At 40.9% G+C, this 16,960-nt stretch overlaps 1 protein-coding gene across 9 annotated transcripts in view; it reads left to right on the top strand.

The window, feature by feature from the left end:
- The window catches only part of FBXO16 (F-box protein 16), a 55,868-nt gene that overhangs the window by 15,625 nt on the left and 23,283 nt on the right, over positions 1 to 16,960 (top strand). For 5 of the 9 annotated variants that reach the window (XM_084997798.1, XM_084997801.1, XM_084997795.1 and 2 more), the window contains 3 exons: positions 4,273 to 4,479; positions 9,883 to 10,047; positions 15,411 to 15,643. In XM_084997798.1, the coding sequence (XP_084853924.1) occupies positions 9,928 to 10,047; positions 15,411 to 15,643 (353 nt within the window). In that variant the 5' untranslated portion in view covers positions 4,273 to 4,479; positions 9,883 to 9,927. The remainder of the gene's footprint in view (positions 1 to 4,272; positions 4,480 to 9,882; positions 10,048 to 15,410; positions 15,644 to 16,960) is intronic. The other 4 variants (XM_084997799.1, XM_084997794.1, XM_084997797.1 and 1 more) reach the window with 1 other exon arrangement.

Here is a 16,960-nt window from a genome sequence, read left to right as displayed (position 1 = left end):
AATTATAAAATACAATTATAATTATGGTATGTATAAGATAGTACAGCATAATATAGCATAATGGCATATAATATATGATATTATAAAGGAACTAACCGTGTGGAGCTCCCCCCGTGGTGCAAAGGGATCCGAGGTGTCTTGGGAGTACTGGGACTCAGGTTTGATCCCTGGCCCGACACAGTGGATTAAGGATCCAGCATTGCCTCAGCTGTAGCTTAGGTCACGACTGCAGCTTGGATCTGACCTCAGGTCCAGGAGCTCCATGTGCCACAGGGCGGCCAAAAATGAAAAGAAAAAAAAAAAAAGGAACTAACTGTGAAATGAGATACTGTACATGATGCCAGGATGGGAAAATGGTCCTAGCTGCTCCCCAATCTTACACATCAGATCCCTGGCTAAAATGTTAGGGCTGTTTTACTTGAGAGGTGATGTAAGGGCTATTGGGACAGATACACACTAGTAGATACATACAGTAATATATAAAATATATGACAACGACCTACTGTATGGCACAGGGAACTATATTCAATGTCTTATAATAACCTATAATGGAAAATAACCTGGAAAATAATACATATATATGCATGTATAAATGAATCACTTTGCTATACACCTGAAACACTGTAAATCAACTATAATAAAAAATTAAAATTAAAGAAAGAGATATTGGGAGATTACCAAATTCCTGTACAGGTAACTCTTCTGTGAGTTATTTACTTTTTGGATTCTTCCTAGCACCTTTTAAATTCTAAAGAGATTTTCCCCAACTGTTAAGCATTCTTCTGAGTCATGGACCCACCTTCAATAGGTAGGGATTCAGGAAATGCAAATTCACTTTCTATTAGCCTAAAAAAAATACAATTAGAAAGGAAAAAACCCCTCGAGGCAAAAAACACTTATCAAAGCCAAATATAAATTACCTTAGACTGTTGTAATCAGGAAAATAAATGAGAAACCAATGTAATTATCTTTTTAATCTCTAGATAAAAAGTTTTAATCTTTTCTTTTATAGATTTCTTCAGCATTTTATATCCTAATGTCTTTTATATTCCTTTGAAATCATTTGTTCTTCGACCTGAGCTTGGTTTCCTTTTGTGGGCGTCTATGAAAACAAATGAGCTAACCTCAGTCATTCAGAATGTGTTTCCCATCCCTGTCAATGTAGAGATGTGCTAATTTTATGCTTGTAAATTTAATTGTTTGCCCATTTACTCTTTTTACATTGATTCACCCCACGTACTTATTATTTTTCAACATCACTCTGATATTTTATAATATTGGCTGCCATGACTACGATGTCATGCACTTGACTAAGGATTTTGTACTTACTTAATCCTCACAACAACCCTATAACTGAGATATAATTGTTCTTAATATATAAATGAAGAAATTAGGAGGTTGCCAGGGGTGGAGTTGTGGATGTATTGATTTATTTCTGAAGATAAATAGGGAGTTCCCGTCATGGCTCAGCAGTTGAAGAACCCAACTAGTATCCATGAGGACTCAGGTTTAATCCCTGGCCTCAATCATTGGGTTAAAGGATCTGGCATTGCCGTGAGCTGTGGTGTAGGTCGTAGGTCGCAGATGCGGCTCCGATCCTGCATTGCTGTGGCTGTGGTGTAGGCTGGCAGCTACGGCTTTGATTTGACCCCTAACCTGGGAACTTCTATATGCTACAGGTGAAGCTAGAAAAAAAAAAAAGTTCATTATGAAATTCTGATTACAATAACTAATAAATACATGTGAAATGCAATTGTATACAAAATACAAGTAGCCTCAAACGTCCCTGTTTTTCTTTTTCTTTCTTTTTTTTTTTTTTTGTCTTTTATTGTTGTTGTTGTTGCTATTTCTTGGGCCGCTCCCGCGGCATATGGAGGTTCCCAGGCTAGGGGTTGAATCGGAGCTGTAGCTGCCGGCCTATGCCACAGCCACAGCAACACAGCAACGCAGGATCGGAGCTGAGTCTGCAACCTACACCACAGCTCACGGCAACGCTGGATCGTTAACCCACTGAGCAAGGGCAGGGACTGAACCCGCAACCTCATGGTTCCTAGTCGGATTCGTTAACCACTGCGCCACGACGGGAACTCCCCTGTTTTTCTTTAATGAACTCAAGAAGAAAAGAGAGATTTAGACTCTGGTAATGTCTCCTTCAGCTGCTAGGTGGTCCCATAAGAGCCTTTTGGTTTTGGCCAGCCCTCATTTTCTTGTCTCTGGTCAGGCACTGATCGTGGGACTGGTTTGAAGTTATCTCTCAGGGAAAATTGTAAAGTAACCAAAGCTTTTGTTTGTCATTCCCCACATTACCTGTCTCTGGCACTCTTTTTTTCCAGGTCCCCCTCTCAACTTTTCCTCTCACCGTATCAATCATTTACATATTGGTAGGACTTTAACCCTATGTACTCTCCTTCTCAGGGCTATTTGCTCGTTATACCTTATCTCCAACTGTGAAGACAAAGGTTTATTTCTGGTCCTGGAGTTTTAGTCACTGATAATAATATAGAAATTCTGGGGGGAGAGCAGCTGCCCAGGCATCTTCTCTCTTTTTTTGTTGTTATTTTTAAAAATCATTTATTTTTTTTTTAAGCCTGCACCCTCAGCATATGGAAGTTCCTGGGCCACAGACTGAATCCAAATCGAAGCTGTGACCTATGCTACAGCTTCGGCAACACTAGATCCTTAACCTGCTGCTCCATAGCGGGAACTCCTAGACATTTTCTCTTAAAGTTGTACAGGCAACGCCCAGCTTAGGATGGTTCTCCTTAGCAACTTTTCAGCTTTACAGTGGTGTGAAAGTGATAGACATTCAGTAGAAACCATATTTCAAATTTTGTATTTTGTTCTTTTTTCAGGCTAGCCATATGCAGTTGAATACGCTCTTGGGATGCTGGGCAGCAGTGAGCCACAGCTCCCAGTCAGCCAGGCAATCACAAAGGTTCACAGCAGGGAGTTCCCATCGTGGCGCAGTGGTTAACGAATCCGACTAGGAACCATGAGGTTGCGGGTTCGGTCCCTGCCCTTTCTCAGTGGGTTAAGGATCCGGCGTTGCCGTGAGCTGTGGTGTAGGTTGCAGATGCGGCTCGGATCCCGCGTTGCTGTGGCTCTGGCGTAGGCCGGTGGCTACAGCTCCGATTCAACCCCTAGCCTGGGAACCTCCATATGCCTCGGGAGCGGCCCAAGAAATAGCAACAACAACAACAACAACAACAAAAGACAAAAAAAAAAAAAAAAGGTTCACAGCAAAGACACTACAGCCATCTGTATCCAGACAGCCATTCTGTTTTTCACTTTCAGTGCAGTATTCAACAAACTACATGAGATAGTCAACACTTTATTATAAAATAGGCTTTGTGAGAGTTCCTGCTGTGGTGCAATGGGATCAGGGGTGTCTTCAGAGCACTGGGATATGGGTTGGATCCCGTCCTGGCACAGTGGGTTAAGGGTCCACTGTTGCTGCAGCTCAGATATGTTCTCTGATCCAGGAACTCCATATGCTGCAGGTTGGCCAAAAATGAAAAAAATAAATAAAATAGGCTTTGTGTTAGATGATTTGCCCAACTTTAGGCTAATTTGAGTGTTCTGAGCACATTTCAGGTAGGCTAAGCTATGCTACATATTTAAAAATAAGTCAGGTGTATTACATGCATTTTCAGCTTTTAAGAATTTTTTTTTTAAGGGCTGTACCTGTGGCATATGGAGGTTCCCAGGTTAGGGGTCAAATTAGAGCTGCAGCCGCTAGCCTACACCACAGCCACAGCAACACCAGATTAGAGCTGTGTCTGTGACCTGCACTACAGCTCATGGCAACACCAGATCCTTAACACACTTAACGAGGCCAGGGATCAAACCTCCATCCTCAGAGATACTAGTCAGATTCATTTCTGCTGAGCCATGATGGGAACTCCCAGGATAGTTTTAACTTACAATGTGTTTATTGGGATGTAACCCCATCACAAGCTGAGGAAGATATGTATTTTATAAGTATGTATATTCTCAGTTTATGAATATGGCCAGCTCCTAACTTACTATTTTTATGGAGCTGGTGTACACACCACAGTCTTGCACGTGCTTGCCCATATAAAGGTGAGAGAGGACAAGTAGATGGCAAAACATGGAATTTACTAATTAGGGAAATAAATACATGCTATGCATTAGGACTAAATTACTAAACTCACTTTCTATGCCATTTTACCTCTTTTTCATAACGAATCTCTAGTATCAGACTAAACCTGGATTTTTTCTTTTCCTTATTTCCTTTTTGTTTGTTTCCAGTTTGACAAATGGACAGACTCTCAAAGGAGAAGAATCCTGACAGGCCTGTTAGAACGCTGTTCTCTTTCACAGCAAAAGTTCTGCTGTCGAAAGCTTCAGGAAAAAATTCCAGCAGAAGCTCTGGATTTTACTACCAAGCTTCCAAGGGTGTTATCTTTATATATCTTCTCTTTCCTGGACCCTCGAAGCCTTTGTCGTTGTGCACAGGTAAAGAAAATGAAGCAGTGTAAGGCATTTTGTAAAGACACCTTAGAAAACTCTGAAACTTGAGGAAAAAAAAGCAATGCACAAGTAGATGAGATGGTCAATACGTTTAGTCTGTAGATTTTTGAATTAACTCCTATCTCCTTTGTGTCTAACTCTGCATTTAGTACTCGCAAGGGGAGGAAAGTATAAGATACCACTGGTGTCCACAAAATAACATGAGCTTATTGGGGAGACAAATACACTTATATGTAGTGGTTCATTAGCACAATATTCATATCATACAGCACAGAAGTACAATGAAATCCTAAAGTGTATAGTGCAAGCCATTCCTAAATAGAAAAGTTCAAATAAGGTGCTGATGAGTAAGTACAAAAGAATATGAGACTAAAAGAATTCAGAGTGAGCAAAGGTGCTTATAGGGTCAGGAGAGGAGGGTGGTGAGGTTGGAAAATATCTGACCATTATTTTCTTACACATGATTCTGTGGTATAGTAAAGTATGTTATTTAAGATATAAAGCTGATAGTCATTTTGTTGATTCTCTTCACAGTCTAATAGGACCAAAACTTATCTGTTACTATGCATTCACAAACGTGTAACATGCTAACTTTAGCTTTTTAAATTAAGAAAATAGGAATTCCCTGGTAGCCTAGCAATTAAGGATCTGGTGTTTTCGCTGCTGTGGCGAGGTTTCAGTCCCTGGCCTGGGAACTTCTGCATGCCGTAGGCACTGCCAAAAAAAGGGAAAAAAGAAAGCGAATGTGTACGATAGATGAATTATTTAATAAGTGATGTTGGAACAATTGGGCAGCTACCTGAATAAATGATTATAAAGGATAAAATATTGATATGAAATTAAAGGAAACCATTAAAGTGCTCAAAGCAAACATGGGGGGAGGCCTTTGTGAGTATTCTCTAATACTCAGGGCCTCAAAAGAAAATATATAGCTTAAAATCTTGCTTTATCTATTTTATATATCAATTATATATATTTTATGGACAAGAATAAAGAAAGCAAGATTTTTGAACTTTTTTTTTTTTTTTTGTCTTTTTTGTTGTTGCTATTTCTTGGGCCGCTCCCTCGGCATATGGAGGTTCCCAGGCTAGGGGTTGAATCGGAGCTGTAGCCACCGGCCTATGCCAGAGCCACAGCAACGCGGGATCCGAGCCGCATCTGCAACCTACACCACAGCTCACGGCAACGCCGGATCGTTAACCCACAGAGCAAGGGCAGGGACCGATCCCGCAACCTCATGGTTCCTAGTCGGATTCGTTAACCACTGCGCCATGACGGGAACTCCGATTTTTGAACTTCTTTTGTGGCACTGTGGGTTAAGGATCCACTGTTTGTCACTGCAACAGCTTGAGTTACTGCTGTGGTATGAGTTCCATCCCTGGCCTGGGAACTTTCACATGCCATGGGTGTGGCAAAGAAAAAAAAAGAAAGGAAGAAAGAAAGATTTTAAATTGGGACTATAAATATTAAAATTTTCTCTATGGAAAAGAACACCGTAAATAAACCCAAACAGTAAACAGGGAGAAAAAAAAAATATTGCCAGCAAAGGGCTAACGTCCTTATTTTTAAAAGAACTACTATACCTCTATACTATGGGTGAGAGGGGATCAAAACCCAGCAGAAAAATGAGCAAAGGAAGTGAACAAGTATTTCACAAAGAAAAAAGCAGATGTTTCTAAAATATGTAAAATGCTTAGCCTCATTATCATGCCAGCTTTCATAAATCAGATAGAGTGACTTTTTGTTTGTTTTCTTGGCTGCAACCATGGCATGTAAAAATCCCTGGACCAGGGATCGAACTTGCATCGCAGTTGTGGCCTGTGCCACAGCTTTGGCAACCCCAGATCCTTAACCTGCTATACCACATGGAAACTTCCAGATGGAGTTTTCAGTGGTTTTTTTTTTTTGACCGCTCCCTGGCATGTGGAGTTCCTGGGCCAGGGATTGAATTCAAGCTGAAGCTGCAAACTAGGCTGCAGCTGCAGCAACCCGGATCCTTTAACCTGCTGTGTCCTGCTGTGGATCAAACCTGCATCCTGGTGCTAGAGAGACACCACCAATCCCGTTGTGCCACAGTGGGAATTCCCCGAAGTTATTTTTTAAATGATAATATTTTATATTGGTGGGGCTGTGAGAAAACAAGCACTTTTGTATATTGTTGGTAAATAATTTTTTTGCAACTACCATGGGGAACAATTTGGTAATATCCATTTTTTAAATAAAGATTCCCTTTGCCCCAGCCATTCAACTTCTTGTATTTGTCTGATGGGTATATATCTACACGTGCAGAAAAAAAAAAAAAAAAGTGTAGTGGAAAAATGGACTTCCCTTGGAGTTCCCAGTGTGGCCCAGTGGGTTACGTAGCCAACTGTGGAGCTCCTGTCATGACTCAGTGGAAATGAATCTGACTAGCATCCATGAGAATGCGGGTTCGATCTCTGACCTGGCTCAGTGGGTTAAGGATCTGGCCTTTCCGTGAGCTGTGGTGTAGGTCGAAGACACAGCTCGAATCTGGTGTTGCTGTGGCTGTGGTGTAGGCCAGCGGGTACAGCTCCAATTCACTCCATATGCCATGAGTGGGGGCCTAAAAATACCCCCCCCAAAAAAAAGAAAGAATCCAACTGCAGGGGCTTGGGTCACAGTTGTGGCTTGGGTTCGATCCCTGGCATAGAAACTTCCATAAATAGTGTATGTAAAATGAAGAAAGACAATTTTAAATTGTATATGGAATTTCCCAATTTTGTTTCAAAGATGCCCAGAAAACATATGGAAAGGAAAAGGATTCTACCAGGTTGTTAGTAATGGTCATCTCTGACTGATGGGGTGTTGGGTGTTGTTTTTCTTCAAGTTTCTCAGAATTTGTCAAGTTTTTCACAATGAGAATGTTATCATTCCAGGGAAATATTTGAAAGAGCTAAGCATTCATCTATGTGCACCATATGTTAATCTTGTAGGATTTCAGCATCATATTTTATTCCCAGAACTGACTGTGAGGTGGTTGTCCTTCAACTAAAGTAAAAAAGAAAGTCATTGCACCAACTTGAGCTCTTTGAGCTATTAAAAAAACGGATTAAAGATCTGGCATTGTCATTGCAGCAGTTCCGGTCACGGCTATGGCACAGTTTCCATCCCTGGACTGGGAATTTCCATGTGCTGCGAGGGCAGCAAGAAAAAAACATATGTCATAATTTTGAAAGCTCTCTTCAATTCTTCTCACTCCTGTTTAGTTCAAAAACAAAAAGGGAGTTCCCTGATGGCTCTTTGGGCCAAGAATCTGGGCATTTTCACTGCTGTGGCTAGGGTCACTGCTGTGGCTAGGGTCACTGCTGTGGCCTGGATCCATCCCTGGCCCAGGAGCTTCTGCAAGCTTCAGTTGCAGCCAAAAAAAGCCCCCCAGAAACTAACAAAAAACACCAAAAGGCAAAACAAACAAAAACACCAAAAGGCAAAACCAAAACTAAGCCTTATATACTCTGGGGGGAATCCCAACTTAAATACTCAGGTTTAAACAAGAATTAAGGAAAAAGGAAAAGAATGAGAATTGAGAAACTTTTCTCCCCACCCCCTCCCCCGAAAACCTTACCTGTTGGTTGAATTCTGAGTTAACTAACCATAAGGGGATTAAGGTGGATGTAGCTTAATTTCTGGGTTGAACAAAGCAGATGTGATTTCTTTGCCTGCAGGGCTCTATCAGATCCTCTAAGCTTTTTCCTCCTTCCAGCTCCTGAACTGCTTATTTCTTCTAATTGTGCCCTGTCCTGCATGCCTCTCTCCCACGCGTCTCATCTTCAGCACGTGAAACAATACTAAGCATAATAGGAACTCAGTGCAGGGGGAATGGAAGGAGGGAGGAAGAGAGGGATAAATCAATAGGTGTCTGGGGAGCAAGTTCCGTTATGGAGTGTTCTGCTTATTTGGAGGCACGCCAATATTATTCATTAGTTAATTAATCTTGAAAAAGAGGACAGTTTTCCAAGGATGAAATTTGAATTTGAAGGTTAGGTGTCATCTTTGCAACTCCTGATAAGAGACATAGAATGCCTACTCTCAACTTTATAAATGAACTTGACTCTAGTTTCTAGCAAGATGTATTCAAAACCGGTGGTAAATTACTGTAAATACTGGAGTTCCCATTGTGGCTCAGTGGGTTAAGAACCTGACTAGTATCCATGAGGATGCAGATTCAATCCTTGGCCTCACTCAGTGGATTAAGGATCTGGCCTTGCCTCAAGCTGTGACATAGTTCACAGATGCGGCTTGGATCTGGTGTTGCTGTGGCTGTGGTAAAGGCTGGCAGCTGCAGCTCCGATTCCACTCTGGGAACTTCCATATGCTACAGGTTTGGCCCATAGAAAAAAACATTACTGTAAATACTTCTACACATAATAGGATCACACCCAACATTTGCTGGATGTGTAGAATTGACCGTAATGCTATGGAAATGGAGTGTATTGAATCTTAAAGGCTATGTAGGACACATCAATATAGTTAGTAATTGTGTTCCCTTTACAAAATTTACATTTAGTTAAATCTTAAGAATGGAGGGAAGGAGTTCCTGCTATGGCACAGCAGGTTCAGGATCCAGTGTTGTCTCTCTGGTGGCACAGATTCAATCCCTAGCATGTGCAGTGGGTTAAGGATCTGGTGTTGCTGCAGCTGTGGCATAGGTCGAAGCTCTGGCTCAGATTTGATCCCTGGCCTGGGAACTTCCATATGCCATGGGCACAGCCAAAAAAGAAAAAAAGAAAATTGGAGTTCCCGTTGTGGCTTAGCGGTTAACAAATCTGACTAGCATCCATGAGGAAGCAGGTTCAATCCCTGGCCTCAGTGGGTTAAGGATCTGGCATTGTTGTGAGCTGTGGTGTAGGTTGCTGATGTGGCTTGGATCCTGTGTTGCTCTGACTATGTCACAGGCCAGCAGCTACAGCTCGGATTCTACCCCTAGCCTGGGAACCTCCGTATGCTGCAGGTGTGGCCCTGAATAGCAAAAAAAAAAAAAAAAAAAAAAAAAAAAGGAGGGAAAATGGAAGCATATCATGAAAACACTAAGCAATGTGCTGAGCAGTTTCTGTCGTATATCTCGCATCTGGAGACCTTCAGGATCCTCAGTTTCCTTGTTTGCAAACTGAAAATAATAATTATACTTTCCTCCTTAGGTTGTATGAGAATGGTTGGTTAATAGGTGCTCGATGAATATTAGTTGATTCTGATTCTAAGTTTGAATTAACATTTTTAAAAATCCTTCTGTCTGGCTAGGAAGCAGTTCAGGTAGGAGGTAACTAAGCTGTGATTTGGAGGAAAAGGACAAAAAAGTTATCTCAGTTCCAGGGAGAAAGTGGGCATGTAAAGTGTATAGTTTTGTTTTTGCTTTTTTGTTGTTTTTTTCAGGTGAGCTGGCATTGGAAGAACTTAACAGAACTGGATCAGCTCTGGATGCTCAAATGTTTACGGTTTAACTGGTACATCAATTTCTCTCCAACCCCCTTTGAGCAGGGTATATGGAAGAAGCACTACATTCAAATGGTGAAAGAACTCCACGTTACCAAGCCCAAGGTAAATTTGGGAAAAGAAACAGCAAAACTACAAATAGCAACTATTTAGGAATTCTAGAACTAAGACTAAATGATCAAACTTGAAGTTGGGGAAGGCAGTTGGTTCAAAGGAAATATACTCTGACTTCAAAATTCTCCTTGTCTGAGAACTTGACAGCCCTTTTCAAGATATCCCTGTAATATGAGAGACACTCCTAACCATCGTTCCCCCAGGTTAGAATTACGGAGCTGCTCTAAGTGTGGCTATACAGATTCCTGGATTCCTGAATCTCTGACTCCTGCACCACACAGTTCTGACCCTGGGACTCTGTGGGGATGTACAGTGTATATTACAAATGGGTCATCGAATTTTACTTAACTAATTCAAATTTTCTATGTTTCTACTGGGCAAGCTGAAGTTTATTTTTATGTCATTTATAAAGAAAAGTTTTCCAATAAATCAGTAATTAGAGAAGGGCATAATGGGCATATTAAAGTTCTTTCGAAGCTAGAAACTAGCAATGTAAAGTCTTTACATGTGGTCATACAAAGTAAATAGTGTGAGCATAATTTTTCTAGTGGTTTTCTATGTGTTATCACCCATGTTTATGTTCATTCTTGGAGTCACAGCTAATTAGATAACTTATGGGAAATTTTTATGAGCCTTTTCTTTATGGCATGATCTATACACATACAGAGTTGTGCATTATTTTGTACAATAGATGAGTTCCTGAAAAAATTACATGTAAATTAAAATTTTTTAATGATTTTTAAAACCACAAGAGTTTTCTGTAAAAAAAGCTGCAGGGAATCCTTTCCAAACTGGAGAATCCTTTTGAAATATGAGTAGTTAACTCCTAACATGCTCATTTAGGTTAGTTTTAATGTGCTTGCTCAAAGAAGAATCTATCTACGTTTAATATAGTAATAAGCTATGCATAATTAATATTGTTACAATTGCAATGATAAAACTAGTCTTTCTGATTTCAATAATTGGTGTTTTCTGTGAGAATTTCTTTAGAAAAGAACATTTTTAACGGCAGTGGTAGAAAAGTTATTGTAAAAATTATAGTATCGGGAGTTCCCACTGTGGTGCAGTAGAAACGAATCCAACTAATATCCATGAGGATGCAGGTTCGATCCCTGGCCTCACTCAGTGTGTCGGGGATCCAGCATTGCTGTGGCTGTGGCATAGGCTGGCAGCTGTAGTTCTGATTTGACCCCTAGCCTGGGAATGTCCATATGCCATAGGTTCAGCCCTTAAAAAAAAAAAAAAAAATTACAGGGGCTATGACTCTTTTTTTTGTCTTTTTAGGGCCACACCTGTGGCATATTGACGTTCCCAGGCTAGGGGTTGAATCAGAGTTACAGCTGCTGGCCTACGCCACAGCCACAGCAATGCAGGATACAAGCTGTGTCTGTGACCTACACCACAGCTCATGGCAACGTCAGATCCTTAACCTACTGAGCAAGGCTAGGGATCAAACCCGCTTCCTCATGGGTACTAGTCAGGTTCATTAACCACTGAGCCACATCGGGAACTCCATGGCTTTCTTTTATCATAGGCTTTCTTTGACTTTGATTCTCAGTTGTATGCAGGGAATGGTATGCAATAGCTGAAGTTTGGGCTGTACTGGAGCAGCATAGAGAGAAGTGATTAACCTCCTTGTAAAATGAAATAAACTGATTTTAATGCCATGTCTTTAGCAATAACTCTTTTTCTACAAAATACTTATGCAAAATAACAAATAGGTTTTTTGTTGTTTTGTTTTGTTTGGCTGCACCCAGAGCATGCAGAAGTTCTGGGGCGAGGGATTGAACCCACACCACAGCAGTAACCAGAGCCACAGCAGATCCTTAACCAACCGAGCCACCAGGGAACTCCAAAATAATAAATAGTTCTGATGCAAGAAATTACCACCTTTTTGCTCAGTATTAAATTTCTGTGGGGAGTACTTTGTTATATTAAACTTCAGTTTTACTGTTAAAGAAATAGATCTGGAGTTCTCTTATAGCACAGTGGGTTAAGTATCTGATGTTTTGGAATTCCTATTGTGGCTCAGCGAGTTAAGAACCCAGCTGGTATCCATGAGGATACAGGTTCAATTCCTGGCCTTGCTCAGTGGGTTAGGATCTGTTGTTTCTGCAAGCTGCAGTGTAGGTCACAGATGTGTCTCTGGTCTGGTGTTGCTGTGGCTGTGGCACTGGCCAGCAGCTACAGCTCCAATTATTACCCCAGCCTGGCACCTTCCATATGCTGCAGGTACGGCCCTAAAAAGATGAAAGAAAAAAAGAATCTGATTTGTCACTGCAGTAGCTTAAGTTGCTGCTGTGGCACAGGTTTAGTCCCTGGCCTGGGAACTTCTATATGCCTTGGGTATGGCAAAAAAAAAAAAAGAAAAAAAAAAGAAACAAACAAACAAACCTCAGGAGTTCCCATTGTGGCTCAGAAGAAACAAATCTGATTAATATCCATAAGAATTCGGGTTTGATCCCTGGCCCCGCTCAGTGGGTTAAGGATCCTGTGTTGCTATGACCTGTGTTGTAGGTCGCAGATGCAGCTCGGATTTGACCCCTAGCATGGTAACCTCTATATGTGGAGGGTGTGACCCTAAAAGACAAAAAAGAAAAAAAAGAAAAGAAAGAAGAAAGAAATAGACCTAAATCAGAAAAACAAAGGTTAATAAAATCAACTAATAAACTTACATTTATTGGTTAAAAAACTGGACTTAAGTCAGAAAGACTAAGGTTAGTAAATGTCTAAGGTTAACAAAGTCAACTGTCAGCACTACACATACTTGAATAATTTGTGTAATTCCCTGAGTTTGCTGCAGTGATGGTGAACATAGCCACTAGAGTAGAAGGTAATTTACCTTCCTTTAAGTCCCATCACCATCTCACTTCCCCGAGCACCTCACACTTGGCATGTGCGTCAGCAGAGCTTTTAAAAGTATTTTATGAGTAGATGGTAGGAGTTAATACTAGCTTCCCCCACCCTTAAAATGGGAGGACTGGACTAGGCTGATCTTTACTCTCTGTGAGGCTATACTATCTACTCAAAAAAGCATAGTTTCAAACAGACTTCACCTGGAAAAAGAAGCATAAGTGAAGAAGTTCCTGCTATGGTGCAGTGAGTTAAGGATCTGGCGTTGCCACAGATGCAGCTCAGACTTGATCATTGGCTCGGGAACTTCTGTATGCCTCAGGTGTGGCCGAAAAAGAATTTTAAAAAATAATAATAAGTTAAACCCAAAGTAGACACAAAGAAGAAATAATAGAATTTAAAAAAATAATAATAAGTTAAACCCAAAGTAGACACAAAGAAGAAATAATAGAATTTTAAAAAATAATAATAAGTTAAACCCAAAGTAGACACAAAGAAGAAATAATAAAGAACTGGAGTTCCCATCATGGCTCTGGAAACAAATTTGACTAGTATCGATGAGGACACAGGTTCGATCCCTGGCCTCGCTCAGTGGGTTAAGGATCTGCCTTATGAGGCTCGGATCTGGCATTGCTGTGGTGTAGGCCAGCAGCTATAGCTCTGCTTTGACCCCTAGCCTGGGAACCTCCATGTGCTGTGGGTATAGCCCTAAAAGAATAAATAAATAAATAATAATGGTAATAAAGAACTGAGCTCAATGAAATTGAAAAGACAAACAATAGAAAATTCAGTAAAACCAAAGCTACTTCTTTGAAAACGTAAATAGAATTGGTAGATTTCTAGCTGGAGTGATCTAAGAAAAAAGGGAAAACAAATTACTAGTAACAGGAGTGAAAGAGGAGGCATCACTGTAGATCCTGTAGACATTGGAAGGATAATGAGAGAATAGTCTGAACAACTCCATGTCACTAAATTTGACAACCCAGATAAAATGGAAAATCCTTGAAAAACACAAATTACCAAAACAGTCTCTGTAAGAATGAGGATACATGAATAAATCTTTATCAATTTTGGAGTCCCCTGGTGGCTCAGCAGATTAAGGATCCAGCATTGTCATTCCTTACCAATTTAAAAATTGAATTCATAATTTTCAGATCTTTCTACAGAATGCCTGACTCACCTTTGTGAGTTCTGTAACACATCTAAGGAAGAAATACCAAGTCTGTATAAGCTCTTTGGGAAAGTAGAGAAAGAGGGAAAATTGCTCAACTCATTACCTTTACTTATTTATTTTGTTTGTGTGTGTGTGTCTTTTGTCTTTTTAGGGCCATACCCACAGCATATGGAGGTTCCCAGGCTAGGGGTCTAATTGGAGCTGTTGCTGCCGGCCTATGCCACAGCCACAGCAATGCCAGATCCGAGCCTCGTCTGCGACCTATACCACAGCTCACGGCAACGCCGGATCCCCAACCCACTGAGCAAGGCCAGGGATCAAACCTGCCACCTCATGCTTCCTAGTCGGATTTGTTTTCACTGCGCCACTACAGCAACTCCCCTCATTACCTTTATACCAAAACCAGATAAAGACTTTACAAGAAAACAAAACAAAACCACAAATCAATATCCCTCTTGAGCACAGATATAGAAATCCTTTGAAAATATTAACAAATTTAATTCAGTAATATATAAACAAAGATGCTACACCACAGCCACAGCAACATCAGATTGAGCCAAATCTGTGTCCTGCACTGCAGCTTGCAGCAATGCCGGATCCTTAACCCACTGAGGGACTGAACCAGCATCCTCAGGAACACTATGTCAGGATCTCAACCCGATGAATCACAAGGTGTATATTTTTATGAATCAGGTAACTGGACTTGTGGAAAAACTACACAATGATGTGGTAGGAGAGGTTGCAGTACAGGATAGAGAGGTTCAGTGCATGGACTTGAAGCAGGACCACCCCGGATTCAAACTCTGACCCCATGTATTACTACTTTTGTGGTAGTTGTGAGCAAATTAATTAGTTTATTCTATCATCAATTTCTTCTTCTGTAAAATGGGAGTAGTTAGTATTACCATTTAGAATTATTGGGAAAGTTCAATAAAATAATGCATGAACAGTTCCTGACACAGTGCCTGGCAAGGACTCTTGGGTTCGTGGCTGCCATAACCACTGTCACCATTACCATGGCCATCATGGTGCTGGTGATGATAATGTTATCATCATAGTGGGTTTTGTTTTTGTCTTTGTCTTTGTTTTCGTCTTTTGAGGGCCGCACCCACGTGGCATATGGAGGTTCCTGTGCTAGGGGTCCGTTCGGAGCTGTAGCTGCTGACCTATACCACAGCCACGGCAACACAGGACCCTCAACCCACTGAGTGAGGCCAGGGATCAAACCTGCATCCTCATGGACGCTAGTCAGATTCATTTCCACTGAGCCATGACGAGAACTCTTATAGTGTTTTGAGAACAAAAATAATTAATTTTCTTCTTCTAGACACCTCCAAAAGATGGGTTTGTGATCGCCAATGTTCAACCAGTTACAAGCAGTTCTCCAGAGGAAAAGCCATCTCCTTCCTCAGCTTTCCGGTCCTCTGCCTCTTTAAGAAAGAAGAACCACCCAGGGGAGAAAGAACTCCCACCCTGGCGATCCTCTGACAAGCATCCGACTGACATCATTCGCTTCAATTACCTGGACAACTGTGACCCCATTGAGCACAGCTGGCGAGGGTGAGAATCCCGCCTTTCTCCTCCACTTCTTTCCTTTCAGAAAATACTTACTAGCACTTCGGTCCATAAAAAGATGAAAACAGAACTTAATGTGAAATACAAATGCTTTTTTTGTTTTTTTAGGGTCACACCTGTAACATATGGAAGTTTCCAGGATAGGGGTCGAATCGGAGCTGTAGCTATTGGCCTACACCACAGCTCACAGCAACACCAGATCCTTAACCCACTGAGCAAAGCCGGGGATCGAACATGCACCCTCATGGATACTAGTCGGATTCGTTTCCACTGAGCCATGAAGGGAACTCCCACAAATGCTTTTTACTACATAGAAACGAAAAGTAATTGAAAAGTAAATTCACCATTACTGGTAAATGTGCCCTGTTCTTTGTATTTGTTTTTGGTTTTGTTTATTTTTTGTCTTTTTTTTTTTTTTTTTTTTTTTTTTGGCTGTACCCTCAGTATATGGAAGTTCCTGGGCCAGGGATCAGATCAGAGCCACAGTTGTGACCCATGTCCTCAGGCATGGCAACGCCTGATCCTTTTAACGCACTGTTCTGGGCAAGGGCTCAAACCTGCATCCTGGTGTTGCATTGACACTGCTGATCCCAGTCTGCCACAGCTGGAACTTCTGTTCTGTTTGTTTGTTTTTTTCCCCACAAATGGCATACAGACATTCCCAGCCCAGGGGTCCACCCAGGGATCAGGAGTGACCTGAGCCACAACAGTGACAATGCTTGATCCTTAACCCACTAGGCCACCAGGGAACTCCTGGACGTTTGTATTTTGTAACTGTAATGCTTTAACATCACAGCTTCTTTAAATATTTTAATATCTCAAATTCCAATCCAACATCATAGACTCCATTCTTGTCATTTCCTTTTCCTTATTTGCACCCCCCTTCTGTGACCACGATACAGATACACACATACATATATGATTTTGATCATATATGTACACATAAAATTTTGTATAAAAGTATATTATATATACACACAGTATATATTTACTTAAATTCTGAAAGTAATTTCAGAATTGCTATCTCATATCATCACTTAAACAAATCTACCAACTAGAATTCAATATTTGTGGTTCTTTTTTGCCTTTAGCCAGAGGCTGTATACTCATACTATAGACTCAAAAGTTATTTCTTGTTGGTTTTTTTTTGGCATTTCCTTCAGTGTGGGTATGTTAATGTGATTCTAAAGTTAATACTAATGGAGTGTCCGTCGTGGCTCAGTGGTTAACGAATCCAACTAAAAACCATGAGGTTGCAGGTTCGATCCCTGGCCTCGCTCAGTGGGTTAAGGACCCGGCATT

The sequence above is a fragment of the Sus scrofa genome, chromosome 14 (genome assembly GCF_054392235.1).
Source record: "Sus scrofa isolate SSC_HxYL_T2T_F1_AM1 chromosome 14, Sscrofa_HxYL_maternal_Yorkshire_Landrace_v2.0, whole genome shotgun sequence".
Taxonomy (NCBI): domain Eukaryota; kingdom Metazoa; phylum Chordata; class Mammalia; order Artiodactyla; family Suidae; genus Sus; species Sus scrofa.
The sequence above is the reverse complement of the archived record's forward strand: the minus strand, read 5'-3'. Positions and strand labels throughout refer to the sequence as shown.